Source organism: Stegostoma tigrinum, chromosome 12 (genome assembly GCF_030684315.1).
Source record: "Stegostoma tigrinum isolate sSteTig4 chromosome 12, sSteTig4.hap1, whole genome shotgun sequence".
NCBI lineage: Eukaryota > Metazoa > Chordata > Chondrichthyes > Orectolobiformes > Stegostomatidae > Stegostoma > Stegostoma tigrinum.
Window position 1 is genome coordinate 78,047,903 of NC_081365.1, and position 17,409 is coordinate 78,065,311.

Sequence of the window (17,409 nt, forward strand, 5' to 3'; positions counted from 1 at the left end):
GGGCGGGCGGGGCGCGCCTGCGAGGGAGAGGGGGGCGGGCGGGCGGGGCGCGCCTGCGAGGGAGAGGGGGGCGGGCGGGCGGGGCGCGCCTGCGAGGGAGAGGGGGGCGGGCGGGCGGGGCGCGCCTGCGAGGGAGAGGGGGGCGGGCGGGCGGGGCGCGCCTGCGAGGGAGAGGGGGGCGGGCGGGCGGGGCGCGCCTGCGAGGGAGAGGGGGGCGGGCGGGCGGGGCGCGCCTGCGAGGGAGAGGGGGGCGGGCGGGCGGGGCGCGCCTGCGAGGGAGAGGGGGGCGGGCGGGCGGGGCGCGCCTGCGAGGGAGAGGGGGGCGGGCGGGCGGGGCGCGCCTGCGAGGGAGAGGGGGGCGGGCGGGCGGGGCGCGCCTGCGAGGGAGAGGGGGGGCGGGCGGGCGGGGCGCGCCTGCGAGGGAGAGGGGGGGCGGGCGGGCGGGGCGCGCCTGCGAGGGAGAGGGGGGGCGGGCGGGCGGGGCGCGCCTGCGAGGGAGAGGGGGGGCGGGCGGGCGGGGCGCGCCTGCGAGGGAGAGGGGGGGCGGGCGGGCGGGGCGCGCCTGCGAGGGAGAGGGGGGGCGGGCGGGCGGGGCGCGCCTGCGAGGGAGAGGGGGGGCGGGCGGGCGGGGCGCGCCTGCGAGGGAGAGGGGGGGCGGGCGGGCGGGGCGCGCCTGCGAGGGAGAGGGGGGGCGGGCGGGCGGGGCGCGCCTGCGAGGGAGAGGGGGGGCGGGCGGGCGGGGCGCGCCTGCGAGGGAGAGGGGGGCGGGCGGGCGGGGCGCGCCTGCGAGGGAGAGGGGGGGCGGGCGGGCGGGGCGCGCCTGCGAGGGAGAGGGGGGGCGGGCGGGCGGGGCGCGCCTGCGAGGGAGAGGGGGGGCGGGCGGGCGGGGCGCGCCTGCGAGGGAGAGGGGGGGCGGGCGGGCGGGGCGCGCCTGCGAGGGAGAGGGGGGCGGGCGGGCGGGGCGCGCCTGCGAGGGAGAGGGGGGCGGGCGGGCGGGGCGCGCCTGCGAGGGAGAGGGGGGCGGGCGGGCGGGGCGCGCCTGCGAGGGAGAGGGGGGCGGGCGGGCGGGGCGCGCCTGCGAGGGAGAGGGGGGCGGGCGGGCGGGGCGCGCCTGCGAGGGAGAGGGGGGCGGGCGGGCGGGGCGCGCCTGCGAGGGAGAGGGGGGCGGGCGGGCGGGGCGCGCCTGCGAGGGAGAGGGGGGCGGGCGGGCGGGGCGCGCCTGCGAGGGAGAGGGGGGCGGGCGGGCGGGGCGCGCCTGCGAGGGAGAGGGGGGCGGGCGGGCGGGGCGCGCCTGCGAGGGAGAGGGGGGCGGGCGGGCGGGGCGCGCCTGCGAGGGAGAGGGGGGCGGGCGGGCGGGGCGCGCCTGCGAGGGAGAGGGGGGGCGGGCGGGCGGGGCGCGCCTGCGAGGGAGAGGGGGGGCGGGCGGGCGGGGCGCGCCTGCGAGGGAGAGGGGGGGCGGGCGGGCGGGGCGCGCCTGCGAGGGAGAGGGGGGGCGGGCGGGCGGGGCGCGCCTGCGAGGGAGAGGGGGGGCGGGCGGGCGGGGCGCGCCTGCGAGGGAGAGGGGGGCGGGCGGGCGGGGCGCGCCTGCGAGGGAGAGGGGGGGCGGGCGGGCGGGGCGCGCCTGCGAGGGAGAGGGGGGCGGGCGGGCGGGGCGCGCCTGCGAGGGAGAGGGGGGCGGGCGGGCGGGGCGCGCCTGCGAGGGAGAGGGGGGCGGGCGGGCGGGGCGCGCCTGCGAGGGAGAGGGGGGCGGGCGGGCGGGGCGCGCCTGCGAGGGAGAGGGGGGCGGGCGGGCGGGGCGCGCCTGCGAGGGAGAGGGGGGCGGGCGGGCGGGGCGCGCCTGCGAGGGAGAGGGGGGCGGGGCGCGCCTGCGAGGGAGAGGGGGGCGGGCGGGGCGCGCCTGCGAGGGAGAGGGGGGCGGGCGGGGCATGCCAGAGATTGAGAGAGCCGGTGTGCAACAGTGAGAGTGAGAGACAGGGAGAGAGAGAGAGATAGAGAGACAGAAAGAGAGAGAGGGCATGCGAGACAGTGTGCGTGCAAGAGAGAGTGTGTGAAAGACAGCGTGCAAAAGAGATAGTGACAAATTCCCATTGTCACTGTCGATCAAACAGGACAGCAGCGAGGAGAATCTCACCATCAGTTGAGGGGGAACTCATAACCAAGCAGGGTGCCCAATGAGGATATTCATTGCCATGCAGCATCACCAAGAGGGGCACTTACTGCCAAACTGAGTGGCCAAGGGGGAAATCAATATCACACAGAGACACTGAGAAAGGAGCTCACTAACACAAGGGGACACCAAGAGAGACATTCACTAACACATGGGATGACTGGAGGGTGACACTCACTTCCACATCAAGTCACTGAGATTACTACAGAGTTCCAGGGACAGCTGGATGGGCTAACTGGAAGGATTGCTGTTTTAAATGAAACAGATGTCAGATGATTGTTTGGGTGAGTCAGCACTGAACCTCCCATTTCCCTGCTCTATATCCCATACACAGCTTTGGTCTCTGAATTTCCCATCTCCAGTGCTGTTGTCTGTCACTCAACTTTTTTACTCTTTGTTGGCATTCCTTACTGCATCTGACCCTTCAATTTTAACACAGTACAGAAGCACAATAAAGATTTCTTTATACTTCCATGGAATGAGGGTCCCTGATAGTGCAGCCATTTTTTTCCTATCCCAAATTAACCTGCACCTGAGTGGTTTCTTTGTCCATTTCGCAAGTTACTTCAGAACCAACCACATTTATGTAGCTATGAAGTTCTCCTATTCTGTACCTTTGATCATCCTGTCTCCTGTTAACAACATTCATTAGTTCAGGTCTAACAGTTTAAGTTAAACGCAGGAAACCGTACACCGACATCCAGGCCTTCATTTCTCCATATCTGAGTTTGGAAACCATTGAGACTGAGCATCCTCTCACCACTCATCCATCTAAACCACACTGTCCCATCCAACCACTGATCTGAAGACAGAACTCGACTGTCTCATGTCCAAATATGGCGAAAGTTTAAAAGATCTATTATTTTTATTACAAGAGACACCATTTGTTGACCCTCTCCAATTGCCCCTGAACTGAGTAACTCATTCAGCCATGCCAGAGGGCACTTAAGAGCCAGTCAGTTACTTTGGGTATGGAGTTACACATAAGCCAGACCAAGGCAGAAAGGATTTCCTTCTCTAAAGGAGAATAGTGAACCAGATCAATTTTCCCAACAATCAATGATAATTTTATGGTCACCATTACGAAGACTAACGTTATCATCAGATTTACTGATTGAACTCAGCAACTGCGGTAGAATTTAAACTCATGCTGCTAGAGGACTTCTGGATTACAGGACTGGTGACATTACCACTAATGTAACCTTCTCCCCTTTAATTTCAACGGTAACTCGGTAGAATGCCCATCTTGGATCCAACATCAAGGCTTAGAATCCGTGTAGGTAGAGTTAAGGAACTGCAGGGGAGTAAAAGACCTCTACAGGAGTTATGGACAGGCCTCCACACAGTAGTCAGGAGGTAGGATAGAAAATAAATCCGGAGATATCAAAACAATGTAGGAAAGACACTATTACAATAATCACAGTGGACTTCAATATGCACTGGGAAAAATTAGATTGGTACCGGATCCCAAGAAAAGGAATTCATGGAAAGATAGTTTTCTGGAGCAGCTTGTGATAGACCCCATTAGGGAATAGGTAATCCTGGATTTGATGGTATAATGACATAGACCTGATTATAGAGCTTCAGGTGAAGGAAACCCTAGGGGACAGTGACCATAATATAATATAAGTCACTCTGGAGCTTGACAGTGGACATGTTCTATTCAGATTTATAGAAGGCCTTTCAGAAGGTGCCACACAGGAAGCTGCTTAATAAGATAAGAGTGGTGTTAGGGGCAAGGTACTGACATAGATAGAGGATTGGCTGACTGACAGAGGCCGAGAGTGGGGCCAAAGTGGTCTTTTTCAGGACTGCAGCTGGTGACGAGTGAAGTTTGCAGGAGTCTGTGTTGAGACCACAACTACTCACACTATACATTAAGAATTTGTAGGAAGAAACTGTGGGTATTGTTGCCAAGTTTGCAGATGACACAAATATAATGGGGGAACAGGTAAATGTTCAGGAAGCGGAAGGACTTAGACAGGCTAGGAGAGCAGGTAAAGAAATGACAGATGGAATACAAAGTGTAGAAGTGTGAGCTATGCTATGGTAGGAAGGTTAGAGGCATAGACTATTTTCTAAATGGTTAAAAGTTTTGAAAATCTGATGCACAAAAGGGACTTGGAAGTCCTAGTTCAGGATATGTTTAAGATTAACATGCAAGCTCAGTTGGCAGCAAGGAAGGCAAATGCAATGTTGGCATTCATTTCAAGACAGCAAGAATACAAGAGTAGGGATGTACTGCTGAGGCTGTATAAGGATCTGGTCAGACTGCATTTGGAATATTGCAAGCAGTTTTGAGCCCCATATCGAAGGAAGGATGTACTGGCATTACAGGGGTTCCAGAGAAGATTCATAAGAATGCTCCCGGGAATAAAGGGCCTGTCGCATGAGGGTTGGTTGAGGACTCTGGGTCTGTTCCGCTGTATTTTAAAGGATATGGGGGTTCTCAATGAAATTTACAGAATACTGGATAGGGTGAATGTAGAGAAGATGCTTCTGTGAGTAGGACAGACTAGATCCCGTAAGGACAGCCTCAGAGTGAAGGGACAACACTTTAAAACTTTGATGAAGAGGAATTTCTTCAGCCAAAGGTTGGTGAACCTGTGGAATTCATTGCTGCAGAAGGCAGTGGGCACCATGTCGTTGAGTGCATTTAACACAGAGATAGATAGGTTATTGATTAGTAAGGGATCAAGGGCTATGGGGAGAAGGCAGGGAAATGGTGTTCGGAAACACATCAGCCATCACTGAATGGCAGTGCAGACATGATGGGACGACTCCTATATCTTATGGTCTTATCAAGACTCAAGCTCCTCTTTTCAGGCTGACACTCAAGTCGTAAAATGATAGTGTACAGCACCAGCAGAGGAACCACTTCTCAGAGAGACATTAAACTATGATCTTGTCTGCTCTCATGGGAGGATGGATGGCGTGAGGTTCTCCTGGTGTTCCATGCAATATCTAAGCTGTCAATGTCAATGACTGGCATTGTAACTCTGAATGTCACCTGGTGGAAATCAACTGTCATCCCACTGTTACACAACTTGTATTTTGCATTTCTCTCTAATGCAGGACAAGTAGATGTGAATTTGCTGTTCCTGCTTGGGAGACAGAATATTTAGAGCCACTGAAATCATGCGTCTATGGAGTGATAGTCTTGGATTATTCTAGTTAACAGCCATCTCTTGTACAATGTACCTCCCCCTGTGCCTTATGTATCTATGGTTCATGGAGATGAGAAGAGTGGTGCCAATTAACACCATTCCAATTTGAAACAACAGCTATCGATGCACCACTTCTTGATTATCCAGTATTTGACACTCTGCTGTCACTTAACACCCGTCAGATGAGATGCGCATCAGGCCAAATATGTGCTAAGTGACAGCTCGATTTGTGAACAGCTGGGCTGATTGCAGCCGTAGAGACTGAGCAGAGAATACAAATATTAAGTTACTTAAAACTCACAACTTACAAAACTAAACACATGAATTGCTGCTGAAAGAAAAAGAGACATGGCAAAGCTTGTCATCATGCATCCACTGGGGCAGAAGTTACAAGAATATTAAATCCCAAAAAGGGGGTGCCAATCAGCTGGTAAGTGGACTGTCATTGGTAGAGATGTTGTCATGGAGAATGCACCAGGGATCAGTGAACTTTCAAACTTCTGTTTAAATTCAAACCAGGCAAGTCATGATTTCAAGATAACAAAGTGTGGAGCTGGATGAACACAGCAGGCCAAGCAGTATCTTAGCAGCACGAAAGCTGACGTTTCAGGCTTAGACTTTTTCTGATGAAGGGTCTAGTTCCGAAATGTCAGCTTTCGTGCTCCTAAGATGCTGCTTGGCCTGCTATGTTCATCCAGCTCCACATTTTGTTATCTCGGATTCTCCAAGATCTGCAGTTCCCATTATCTCAGGTCATGATTTCAATCTGTGTTGGGCTGTAATACCGGGCAAATGCTGGGTAATCAGCAGTCATTCCACAGCCGACACCTTTTCTTGTGCCATTTAATTTCATATTGGCAGGTGATAGCTGGGATGCCCATACCACTGAGGTTTAGATTCATCTCTTCCTCCACGATCCCGTTATGTTTGAGAGGGCCCCAGTCACACAGCAATGGCTGTAGTCAGAACTGATTCTTTATTCTAGGGACCTGGTGAAAATCTACCTCAGAGAAAATGCCAAGCCTCATGCAGGATGGGAAAACTCACCACATTGCAGATGTTGTCCGAGACACCTGGCTCCACACTATCAGCATATGGACTTGCTCTGTCTCCAGCATTCCTCATCAGCTGGCGAGGGGCCCTTGGAGAAGACGATGATGGGGAGTCAGCTGAGTACCTCCGACAGTGCTCGGATGGACTGGAAGACATCACTTGGAAAGGCCTCCCGGAACGGAGACGGTTTAACTCAGCATAGCCATCCACTTCTGGGACACCTGGCTGTCTGGCTGATCTTTGATCAGATGGGCTGAAATCAAATGCAGAGGACGAGCTGTGATAGGGTCTCGCAAACGCCCTCATCTCTGTTTCATTGCACTCACTGGGCTCCAGTTGTGGGGACTGCACTCTGTTTGGTGACAGGGCCAGTTTCTGGAGCTCCTCTCCAATCTTCTCGATGTTGCTCACCACTGCCCCTGCTGTGCTTTCATCTGTTTTATTGTATTCTGAACAGAGGTTCAAAATTGTTTCCAGACGCTGGCGTTCCTGCAAGACCACAAGATTGCCACAGTTACTGAATCAGTCAAACAGTAGAATGAGCATTAGGACCAGGAATCCACCATTTAGCCCACACAGTCTTCTATTCCTTTCAACTAGTTCATGGTAGCACCTCAACTCCATTGACCAGCTTTTGCTCCATGTTCCATGGTGTACCTACCTAGCAAAAAGCTATCATTAGTCTGTTAGACTCACAGATGAAAGGTCGGTCACATCTTCAAATCACATGCAATTGGGTCACATTCACGTTGATAAACTGTAACTAGTGGATTGGCCCAGAAATCAGTGAAGGGCCTCAAATATTTACAGTGACTTGGATAAACTGTATGTACAGTTATATACTGTAGACAAATCTGTTAATGATACGTAAGTAGGAAAAAAAAGAGTTATGGATAGGCTAAGTGAGTAAGTAACTGGAAGATAAGAGTTTAATGCAGTAAAACATGAAGTTGTCCTTTTTGGCAGCTGGAATAGAAAAGAAGAATATTATTTCAATGGAAGAGCCTGCAGAATGCTATCAGACTAAGGGGTCCGGGTAGCCTGATACGTGAATCATGAAAAGCTAGTTTGCAGTTTGCCTTCAGGGGAGGCAATGGCCGAGGGGTATTATCACTAGAATGTTAATCCAGAGACCTATGGGGGCCTGGGTTTGAGTCCTGCCATGGTAGATGATGGAATTTGAATTCAATTTTAAATAAAAAAATCTGGAATTATGAGTCTAATGATGACCATGAAACCGTTGTCAATTGGTGGAAAAACCCATATGGGTCACTAATGTCCTTTAGAGAAGGAAATTGCCGTCCTTACCTGGTCTGGCCTACATGTCATTCCAGACAATATGGTCCCTGGGCAATTAGGGATGGGGAATAAATGCTAGCCGAACCAGTGTCACCCTAATCCCGTGGATGAATAAAAACAAAGTTGCCGCAAGTCATTGAGAAGGCAAATACAATATCAGCCTTTTTTCTAAGAGGGTTATGAAGTACAAAAGCAAGCAATCCTCCCATAACTAACTGGGCTTACCTAGATTACCACTTACATTTTTGGTCTCCTTGTTAAAGGAAAGATATTGATCAATTGGACACAGCTTAGGGAAGACTCAATAAACTGATTCCTGGGATGACGGGATTTGACAAAAAGTTAAGCAGGTTGGACCTATTCTTCTAAACTCCAATGAGTGTGAGGGGGGACTTTTTGAAAGATATAAAATCTGACAGAACTCAATAGGGTAGCTGCTGAGAGGTTGCAACCTTTCTTGGGGAATCTGGAACTACAGGACACAGTTTCAAAATTGGCCCTCTCTCTTTTAAGTCAGAGCTGAGGAGGAACATCTTCAGTCAGATGTGAGCCTTTGAAATTGAATATATTCTTGGCTGAATTAGACTAAGTTTTGATCTATCAGGGAGTCAAGAGTATGGGGAAGAGAAAAGGAGTTGAGGACACAGTTGGATCAACCATGACTTTATTGAAATGTAGAGCAGACTCAAGTGGCTAAATGGCCCAATCGTGGTACTATTTCTCATGATTTATCCATAGGAAAGGGGAAATGCCAGCAATAGGCAAACCTGACATCAGCAGTGTAAGAGAGAGATAATAAAGTGTGAGGCTGGATGAACACAGCAAGGCAAGCAGCATCTCAGGAGCACAAAAGCTGACGTTTCGGGCCTAGACCCTTCATCAGAGAGGGGGATGGGGAGAGGGAACTGGAATAAATAGGGAGAGAGGGGGAGGCGGACCGAAGATGGAGAGTAAAGAAGATAGGTGGAGAGAGTATAGGTGGGGAGGTAGGGAGGGGATAGGTCAGTCTAGGGAAGACGGACAGGTCAAGGAGGTGGGATGAGGTTAGTAGGTAGATGGGGGTGCGGCTTGGGGTGGGAGGAAGGGATGGGTGAGAGGAAGAACCGGTTAGGGAGGCAGAGACAGGTTGGACTGGTTTTGGGATGCAGTGGGTGGGTGGGGGGGAAGAGCTGGGCTGGTTGTGTGGTGCAGTGGGGGGAGGGGACGAACTGGGCTGGTTTAGGGATGCAGTAGGGGAAGGGGAGATTTTGAAACTGGTGAAGTCCACATTGATACCATATGGCTGCAGGGTTCCCAGGCGGAATATGAGTTGCTGTTCCTGCAACCTTCGGGTGGCATCATTGTGGCACTGCAGGAGGCCCATGATGGACATGTCATCTAGAGAATGGGAGGGGGAGTGGAAATGGTTTGCGACTGGGAGGTGCAGTTGTTTGTTGCGAACTGAGCGGAGGTGTTCTGCAAAGCGGTCCCCAAGCCTCCGCTTGGTTTCCCCAATGTAGAGGAAGCCACACCGGGTACAGTGGATGCAGTATACCACATTGGCAGATGTGCAGGTGAACCTCTGCTTAATGTGGAATGTCATCTTGGGGCCTGGGATAGGGGTGAGGGAGGAGGTGTGGGGGCAAGTGTAGCACTTCCCCTTCCTAAGTTTCCTACACTTACCAACGAATGGGAAGGGTCATCATGAGGAGTAGGGATGGAGGTGGGGTGTTCACCATGTGGTTTGCTGCAAATCCAGCATTGATTTTTGAGGCAAACCAGGTTCCTCGATACTGCGCTGCCTGGCAGCACCATCTGAAGCTCAGCAGGCAGCTATAGCAAATGACCAGTGTTCATGCGTGATTAAGCAATTGGTGGCAATGCTCCCGGGCTGAAAACATCCAGATCGCAGGATGCAAGAGGTGAATAATGTTCTGACGTCTCATCAGGCACCCTGGGCTCCAGAAATTAACTTGCAAAAACAAGGTTGTTCTGGGAAACCTTTATTAACCACTGATTAGTTATCTGGTTGTATCCCACTCTAGGTGTCACATTTTAGAAAGCACTGTGAAGGCCTTTGCCATGAGGATACAAAGGAGATCTGTCAGAACGGCACCAAGGTTGAGGGGCTTCATAGAGAAGCTGGAAAAGGGGTAATGCTCCTTGAATCATAAAGATTTTTAAGAGCTGTTCAAAGTTATGAAGGGCTTCCATAGGATTTCACAAACTGTTTCCATTAGCAGAGGGGTTGGTTATCAGCTGTACTAGTTTCAGATGATTGCTAATGAGACCGTAAGAATACAGAGACTGGAGTAGGCCATTCAGCCCACATGATCATTCAGTGAAGCCAGGACTCCTTTCTCCTTAAAACTCGAGATCAACCGCTGTGCTTTATGGGAGCGAGTTAACCTTTGTCCTTTGTAAATAAATCAGCTGAGTGGCTAGACTCTGATTTTAAGTTAATGTCACTGTGTCCCTAGCCCCAATCAATGCAACAAATATTTACTCTCACAATTCCTTTCAAATGTCCTCAAACCCTCGTTCAGATTATTCACTAAACTTCTATATTCCAGACGATGTGAGGCATACTTGTGTCACCTCTCCTCAGCATGTACTCCCTGGAGCTCTGGTCATTTTCTTGTGAACTGCTCTGTGCTCCTTCCACGGCTGATAAAACTTTTGGAAGATGCAGTGCCCAGAACTGTGCAAAGTGCTTCAAAAACGTTCTAAATACAAGCGGAGAAAATGTTTTTCCCCTTTACCATTCAGCCTCTCGAGTTATAAAAGGCTAACCTGCATTTCTGATTAGTTTTAGTAATCCCTGTAATATGCACTTCAATCTCCACAATTCCTAACTACTCAACATTTAACTAAACATAGAAAACAATGGGTCTAGGTCCAAAATGGAACAACTCTCATCCACCTGTTGAAATCCACATGCCAGAGTTTTCTCTAGCTGGATGAAGAGAATTTTCCTTTGTTTTGGTGCACTGTTAAGTTCTGATTATTTGGGATGCATCCTCAGAAAATCCAGTGGAATCAGTCTCAACGTAAGTTTCAAAAAGTATCTGAATACCAAGTAATAGGAAAGAATTGTCAAGAAGCAGGGGTGGGAGGGGAATGGGAGAAATGGGATAGTCCTTTCAAAGAGCCTGGAGGGATGCATGGCCTTTGTCTGCGCACGATGCCCCGACCTTTACAGCAAGCCTAGACCGAGCAATTGGCTTGCAGTGTATCTAAACCAAAACCAAGCAGCCAAATCAGAGAAACCATTGACCCTGGACATGAGCTAATGGATTCGATTTGACCAGCATGGGACAAAACTGAGCTATCTTTTATTTGTTCACAGGATATGGACGTGCTGGCTGCTGGCTAGGCCAGCAATAATTGCTGGCAGGGTAGTCATGAGTCAACCATGTTGCTGTGCGTTTCGAGTCACATGTATGCTAAGCCAATGATAAGATCCCTAAAGGTCACTGATGAACCTGATGAGCTTTTGTGATAATTGACAGTGGTTACATGGTCATTATTAGGCCAGCTTTTTATAACAGATTTTTATTGAATTCAAATTTCACCATCAGCTCTGGTGGGATTCAACTCACATCCCCAGAATATTAGCCTGGGTTCTGCAACACATAAGAAAAATGAAAATGCTGCAGAAACTCAGCAGGTTTGGAGACATTTGTCTCAAGATTACTAGTCCAGTGACGTTACCACTGTGCCACTACCTGCCCTGAACAGCAGTGTAAGTTCCGTTAACTGATTTTGTGAAAAGACCATTTCTGCTGGCATGGTTGCATTTGAGGCAGCAGGACCCAGATGTGCGTGAAGATGTCAACAGACTCCCTGTACAATCAGCATACACTTCCAGCAAGGTTCATAGCCAACCTGAAGGCTGCCTGAAAATGATATCAATACAAAGTCAGGTATATTTTTGAGGGCTAAAAGGATCAGAGGATATGGAGAGAAAGAGACAACTGGACACTAAGCTCAACAATCATCCATGATCATATTGATGGTAGAGCCAGCTTCAGAGAGGTGAATGGATGTTTCTATCCCTTGAGAAGGAATGGTTGAGTTGTCTTCTTCAACACTGCAATCCTTGAAGTGCAGGGTACCCTGTGCTACTATCTTGCGGATAGCATAAATAGAGCTGTAGACGGGACTTTAAACGTGTGTATGTACGCGTGTGTGGGTGTAAGGAGGTTCATGGAAGGACATGAAAAACGTTACAGGTAGGGAAGGCTCAAGAACAAGTAATAGCAAAGGGACGATGCTAAGTGTCAGGAATTTAACTTCAGGCATAGCAGATAAGAGGACAACTATGAGAAGGGGGCAGTCAATGCAGGTCAGAAGTTATTGTACTTAAATGAATGCAATGTATGAATCAAGTTAAATGAGCTTGTAGCACAGATTGAAATTGGCAGGGATGATGTTCTGGGTATCAGACAGATGTGGCTGCAAGGGGAACAGGGCAGCAAACTAAATATCCAACAGTACAAGTCTTATTGAAAGGACAGGTAGATGAGCAGAGGGCGAGATGCCTTGTTAGTAAGAAATGAAATTAAATTGTTATTAAGAGGCAAAATAGAGCTAGAAGGCATAGAATCTGTGTGTAGAGCTGAGGAACCACAAAGGAAGAAAGAACCCAATGGGAATTATTTACAGGCCTCGTTCTAGTAGTCAGGTCATAGGGCAGAGAATAAATCAGGATTTGCAAAAACGTGTAAGAAAGACGCTTTTATAATAACCACGGGAGACTTCAAGACAGAGTTGGACTGGGAAGATCAGATTGGTACTGGATACCAAGGAAAGGAATTTGTGACAAGTCTACAAGGTGATTTTCTACAGCAGCTAATGGTGCAGCCCACAAGGGAACTGGCAGTTCTGGATTCAGTAGTTTTAATGAGGCAGGCTTGATTAGGGAGCTTCAGGTGAAGGAACCCCACTGAGGCAGTGACCATAATATGATAGAATTCATCCTGCAGCTTGAGACAGAAAAGCTTGAATCAGATGTACCGGTATTACAGTCCAGGTAACTACAAAGATAAGGGAAGAGTTGGCCAGAGTTGATCGGAAGGAGAGCTGAGCAGGAAAGATGGTGGACCAGCAATAGCAGGAGTTTCTGGGGGTAACTGGGAGGCACAGCAGAAATTCATCTCAAGGAAGAAGAAACATACTAAAGCAAGGAATAGGCAACCATGGCTGACAAGGGACGTCAGGGACAAAATTAAAGAAAAGGTATACAATATTGTGAAAATCAGAGAAAGCCTGGAAGACTGGGAAGACTTTAAAACAACAAAGGACAACTAAAAAAGCAAGAACGGGGAGATGCTAAAATACGAGGACAGACTAGCTAATAATATAAATTAAGATTCTCAGGATGTGAGTTTGCTCGCTGAGCTGGAAGGTTCGTTTTCAGACGTTTTGTCACCATACTAGGTAACATCAACAGTGAGCTTCCGACGAAGCGCTGGTGTTATGTCCTGCTTTCTATTTATCTGGTTAGGTTTCCTTGGGTTGGTGACATCACCAACGCAGGAAATGACATCACCAACCCAAGGAAACCTAACCAGATAAATAGAAAGCGGGACATAACACCAGCGCTTCATCAGAGGCTCACTGATGATGTTACCTAGTATGTTGACGAAACTTCTGAAAACGAACCTTCCAACTCAGCAAGCAAACTCACATCCAGAACCTCAACCTGAGCTACAAATCTTCTCAAAACTCACTAAGATTCTCAGAGTTTGTTTCGACATTTAAAGTGAGAAAGAGGTGAGAGTGAACATTGCACCACTGGAAAATAAGGCTGAAGTATTAGTAATAGGGAACAGAGAAACGGTGGACGAATAGGTACTTTGCATCAACCTTCACAGTGGAAGACACCAGTCGAGTTCAAAAACTTCAACTGAGTCAGTGGGCAGAGGCGAGTGTAGATGCCATCACTAAGATGAAGGTGCTGCGGGAGCCAAAAGGTCTGGAGGTGGATAAATCACCTTGACAGATGGACTGCATCCCAGGGACTGAAGAGATAGCTGAGGAGATTGTGGAGGCATTGGATGTGATCTTTCAGGAATCACTAGAATCAGAGGGTCCCAGAGGACTGCAAAGTGGCAAATGTAACACTCCGGTTTAAGAAGGAAGGGAGGCAAAAGCTGGGAAGTTATAGGCTGGTAACCCTGACCTCAGTCAATGGTAACATCTTATAGTCTGTTATTAAGGATAAAATTGTGGTGTACTTGGAATTGTATGATTGCATAAGGCTGACCCAACACTGCTTCGTTAAGGGAAGGTCAAGCCTAATGAATCTGTTTAGTTTCTTTGAGGAGGTAATGAGAAAGTCAGATAAAGGAGAAGCAGTGGATATGATCTCATAAAATCAGAGATTTTCACAGAATCGCTATAGTGTAGAAGCAGGCCATTTGGTCCATTGAGTCCATACCAACCTTTTGAAGAGCACCTCACCCAGACCCACCCATCCCTGTAACTCTGCATTTCCTGTGGCTAACCCACCCAACCTACGCATACATTGACACAATGCATGGCTAATCCACTTACCCATCTTCAGACTCCAGGACAACACTGGAGCACCCGGAGGAAACCCATGCTGACATGGGTAGAACATGCAAACTCCACACAGACAGTCACCCGAGGGTAGAATCACACTGTGCTGTAGCAGTGCTAACCACTGAGCCACCGTGCCACACCTTACTTAGGTTTTCAGGAAGCTATTATAGGTGAATAGAGCCCATGGTGTTAGAGGCAAATGTACTGGCATGGATAGAGGACTGGCTGACTGACAGAATGAAGAAAGTGGGGATAAAGAAGCCTTTTTCAGGATGGCAGCCAGTACCTAATAGGGCCAGTGACCACAGGGGTCGCCACAACTATTCACATTATATATAAACATTCGAGTTGAAGAAACTGAGGGCATTGTTGCTCAGTCTGCAGATGACACAAAGATAGGTGGAAGGAGAGGTAGCATTGAGGAAGTGAGGAGACTGCAGAAGGACCTAGAAAGGCTAGGAGAGTGAAAAAAGAAGTGACAGATGAAATACATTGTGAGAAAGTGTGAGGTTATGCACTTTGGTAGGAAGAGGAGGCATAGACTATTCTCTTGATAGTGAAAGACTTTGGAAATCTGAAACACAAAGGCACTCAGGAGTCCTAGTTCAAGATTTGCTTAAGGTTAACATGCAGGTTCAACTGATAGTCAGGAAAGCAAATGCAGTGTTGCTGTTCATTTCATGTGGGCTTGAATACAAACAGCAGGGATGTTTGGCTGAGGCTGTATAAGGCTCTGGTCAGACCACATTTAGAATACTGAGAGTAGTTTTAGGCCCCATATCTAAGGAAAGATGCGCTGGCCTTGGAGGGTAGTCCAGAGGAAGTTTACAAGCATGGTCTGAAGAATGAAGGGCTTGTCATACAAGCAACAGTTGAGGACGCTGAGTCTGTGTTCAATAGAGTTCAGAAGAATTGGGGGGATCTCACTGAAACTTACAGAATACTGAGAGGCCCGGATAGAGTGAACGTGGAGAAGAATTTTCCACGAGTAGAAGGGAAGAGGGCACAACCTCAAAGTGAAGGTATGACCCTGTGGAACTAAGTCAAGGAGGAATTTTCTTAGTCAGAGTGTGGTGAATCTGTGGACCACACAGCCTCCACAGCCTTCTGTGGCAAAGTCATTGAGTTTATACAAGACAGAGATAGGTTCTTGATTAGTAAGGGGATCAAAGGTTATTGTGAGAGAGCAGGATAAGGGGGTTAAGGAACATATCAGCCATGATTGAATGGCAGAGCAGACTCAATGGGCTGAATGGCTTAATTCTGCTCCTTTGGTTTATGGTTTTATTAAGCAGCGGAGTTCCAATGTTTTGAGTATGTAACTTTAAAAGAATGGCAATTATAATTCTAGGCCAGGATGACATGTGACGAAATCTAACCCCTTAAACACATTGAATGTTTTGGCCTTAGCCACTTTATGTGGTAGCGAATTCCACAGGCTCATCACCCTCTGAACGAAGATATTTCTCCTCCTCTCAGTCCTAAAAGATCTATCCCATATCCTCAGACTGTGACCCCCAGTCATTTAGAATATCCTTCCTGTTTGTCTAGTCCTGTTGGAATTTCATAATTATTGTGTGTGGAATTAATGCTGGCCAAGCCAGTGGCACTCACATCTGTGAATTAATCTGTTAAAATTAAATTTAACAGGCATAAAGGCCTCAACTAAAACCACACAGCTAATGTTTTGCAAGATGTTGTCAACAGCTTATTTGACTCACCTCACATGACGACAATGGAGCTTCCAGGGGATTAAACCTCATGTTGACTGTTTCCCCTCTTGAATTAATTAAAATACTGATCAGCAGGTAGACCTCAGTGCCTTCCTTTTCACCCAGATTTCCAATCTTTTCTTCAGCAAACTAACAGCATAAAGATGCATCAATCTCAACCCTCCCTCTGGTAAACAACAGGGTGGACGGAGCTGATATTCTCACCCGACATCAGCACATCCGCTCTAACTCTTTTAAATCAATACACAGTAAAAACTCATGTGGTTAAACAGAGCCTGGAACAACTGGGCAAGTGTAACACTATATCCAAACAGACTGGCCTTGGGATCCAATGTCGGTGGTGGGGGGTGGTGCTAATGTGTAAATATAGGAGCTCAGTGAGTGTGAGCTTCCGTTCAGCCAAATTTTAAACTGATCTAACAGGAGCTTCAAGCATTCGGGTAGTGTCCAGGGCCTTTTTTTGTTTCAGGGCCTCCACCTGGTTCAGCATTATTACTACAAGTTGCTGCATCATTTGCTTTTCTGTCACTGGCGTGGTCCACATGAGGTATCACTTTTCAACAGTGGGTTCAGCAGGTTAGTTCAGGTTGGTTGGATGGACGCAGGGGCTGGGAGAATGCCCCTGCACATCAGAACTTGGACACTGTGGCACTAGGGATCGAGTAATGTGTAGAATTCTCTAGCACCACTCCCCTTTTCCGGGGTTCAGGCTACCACATGAAAGACAGGCAAGGATTATGGGCGGGAAGCAGGCACAACCTCCTTCATATACAAACATCATTTATGGGGAAACTCAGCAAGTCTGGCACCAGCTGTGGAAGAAGAGATGCTGTCAGCCCCGCTGAGTTTTGCCAACACTTTCTGTTATTATTTCAGACTTCCAGCATCCACGCTATTTTACACTTACATCCTCCCAGCAATCCCAGTAATGCTGCTTCACTCCATCGCATAGGGTGATTGACATTGGCTGGTGCAAGAAAACTAACCCTGTCCCACATAATCCCTCTGGTTCCATTGACTCCACTGTAACAGCTCTGTCCACATGAGCCTTGACCACAGCCGAGTTGAGGGTTACAGGAATCCCAGGCTATGTGAGAATTACTTTATATGACACAATCAAATAGTGTGTTTTAAATTACAAGAGCCAACATTGATTTACAATACATAGTAATGACCTGAATGCGGGAAATGAATGCACTGTGGAGAAGTTTGTGGATGACATAACAGGTGGAAGTGGCAAGGATGACACAAGGAATCTTTCTGTCTCCACAGATGCTGCCCGACCTTCTGAGTTTCTCAAGTATTCTCAGTGTTTCTTCAGATTTTCAGCATCTGCAGTATTTTGCTTTCATTCAAAGTAGGGATTGCCGAGTTAGGACAGAGATGAGGAGAAATTTCTTCTCTCAGAGCGTAGTGAATCTGTGGAATTCTTTACAGGGGA

The 17,409-nt window shown here is 49.3% G+C and overlaps 1 protein-coding gene across 6 annotated transcripts in view; it reads right to left on the reverse strand.

The window, feature by feature from the left end:
- Positions 1–17,409, reverse strand: part of phldb2b (pleckstrin homology-like domain, family B, member 2b) — a 158,261-nt gene that overhangs the window by 76,588 nt on the left and 64,264 nt on the right. For all 6 annotated transcript variants that reach the window (XM_059650469.1, XM_059650467.1, XM_059650468.1 and 3 more), the window contains one exon: positions 6,382–6,876. In XM_059650469.1, the coding sequence (XP_059506452.1) occupies positions 6,382–6,876 (495 nt within the window). The remainder of the gene's footprint in view (positions 1–6,381; positions 6,877–17,409) is intronic.